Below are 984 nucleotides of genomic sequence, written 5' to 3'. Positions count from 1 at the left end.
CCAGAAACCAATGAGGCTCTGAAAAAGGAGGTAGGACCATCCCCACTCTCTGAAACTGGGATTCTCGTGGCTCCTTAGTGTGGTCCCTGGCAGCAGGAGGCTCTGGAGAAGAGCAAAGCAGAGGTGCAGGGAGATGTTCATTCTTTCTGACTCCATTTGCCACTCCTTGAGTGCATGGGAGCTTTTGCAGCCAGGGAATGTGAGGCCAGAGATCTGCTCTTGCACACTTGGAGAGGTTCCCCAGGCCACGTTTTGTTCCAGGATAAGTTAGCTGGTGGCATTGCTTGTGTGGAGGCTGTTTTCCCAGGAGTACATCTGCAGCCTCTGTTCTCTGACTGTTCCTAAGCTTGCAAGCGCTTTACCTACCAGACTTTGAAAGGAGATGTGCGCTTGTCTGTCATCCCAGCAGTGGTTTCCTGCATCACGGATCCACCTCTGGAAGCTGGGATATCTCCTCCTCTCTTGTGAGCACTTACCAGGCTGGGGCAGGCTTTGCTGGTTTGGCAGGCTGCCATTCCCATGGGAAACAGACATCCCTGTTGGCCATGCATGGTCCTCCCTATCCCTAAGCCTGAGGTTCAGATGTGGCACATCCATCAGGTTGCAACACTTTTCCACCCCTGGCTGAGCATCTCTCTCCCCTCACTGGTGCAGGTCCAGTCGCTGCGGGCACAGCTGGAGTCCTGCCGGGCCCGAAATGAGAGCCTTCGGGAGGCGTCGAAATCCCACGGAGACAGCCACGTGCCCCGAGGGTACATCTCACAGGTGAGTGGGGTGCCGGACACAGGATCCTGGTGTCACTCCCAGTCCCAAACTGGAAAATGCTGGGACTCAGCTCATTGCCAAGTAGGTATTGCTAATCATTGGGTTGCTGTGGTGACCCTAACTGGTCCCACTTGTAATCAATATTAATTACATAAAGGCTGGTCTGTGTTGCCTGGCCTTAAAGGAGCCAGACTATAAACAGGGGTGAGGAGGAGGAAG

The 984-nt window shown here is 54.2% G+C and overlaps 1 protein-coding gene across 1 annotated transcript in view; it reads left to right on the top strand.

The window, feature by feature from the left end:
• TRIOBP (TRIO and F-actin binding protein) overlaps positions 1-984 on the top strand; it is a 20,918-nt gene that overhangs the window by 14,723 nt on the left and 5,211 nt on the right. The window contains 2 exon segments of the mRNA XM_009881898.1: positions 1-30; positions 655-765. The exon segment at positions 1-30 is cut by the window's left edge and continues 16 nt beyond it. Of these exon segments, the coding sequence (XP_009880200.1) occupies positions 1-30; positions 655-765 (141 nt within the window).

This window comes from Charadrius vociferus, unplaced genomic scaffold, assembly GCF_000708025.1.
Source record: "Charadrius vociferus isolate BGI_N301 unplaced genomic scaffold, ASM70802v2 scaffold413, whole genome shotgun sequence".
NCBI lineage: Eukaryota > Metazoa > Chordata > Aves > Charadriiformes > Charadriidae > Charadrius > Charadrius vociferus.
Note: the sequence above shows the minus strand (reverse complement) of the source record. Positions and strands in the feature narration are given on the sequence as shown.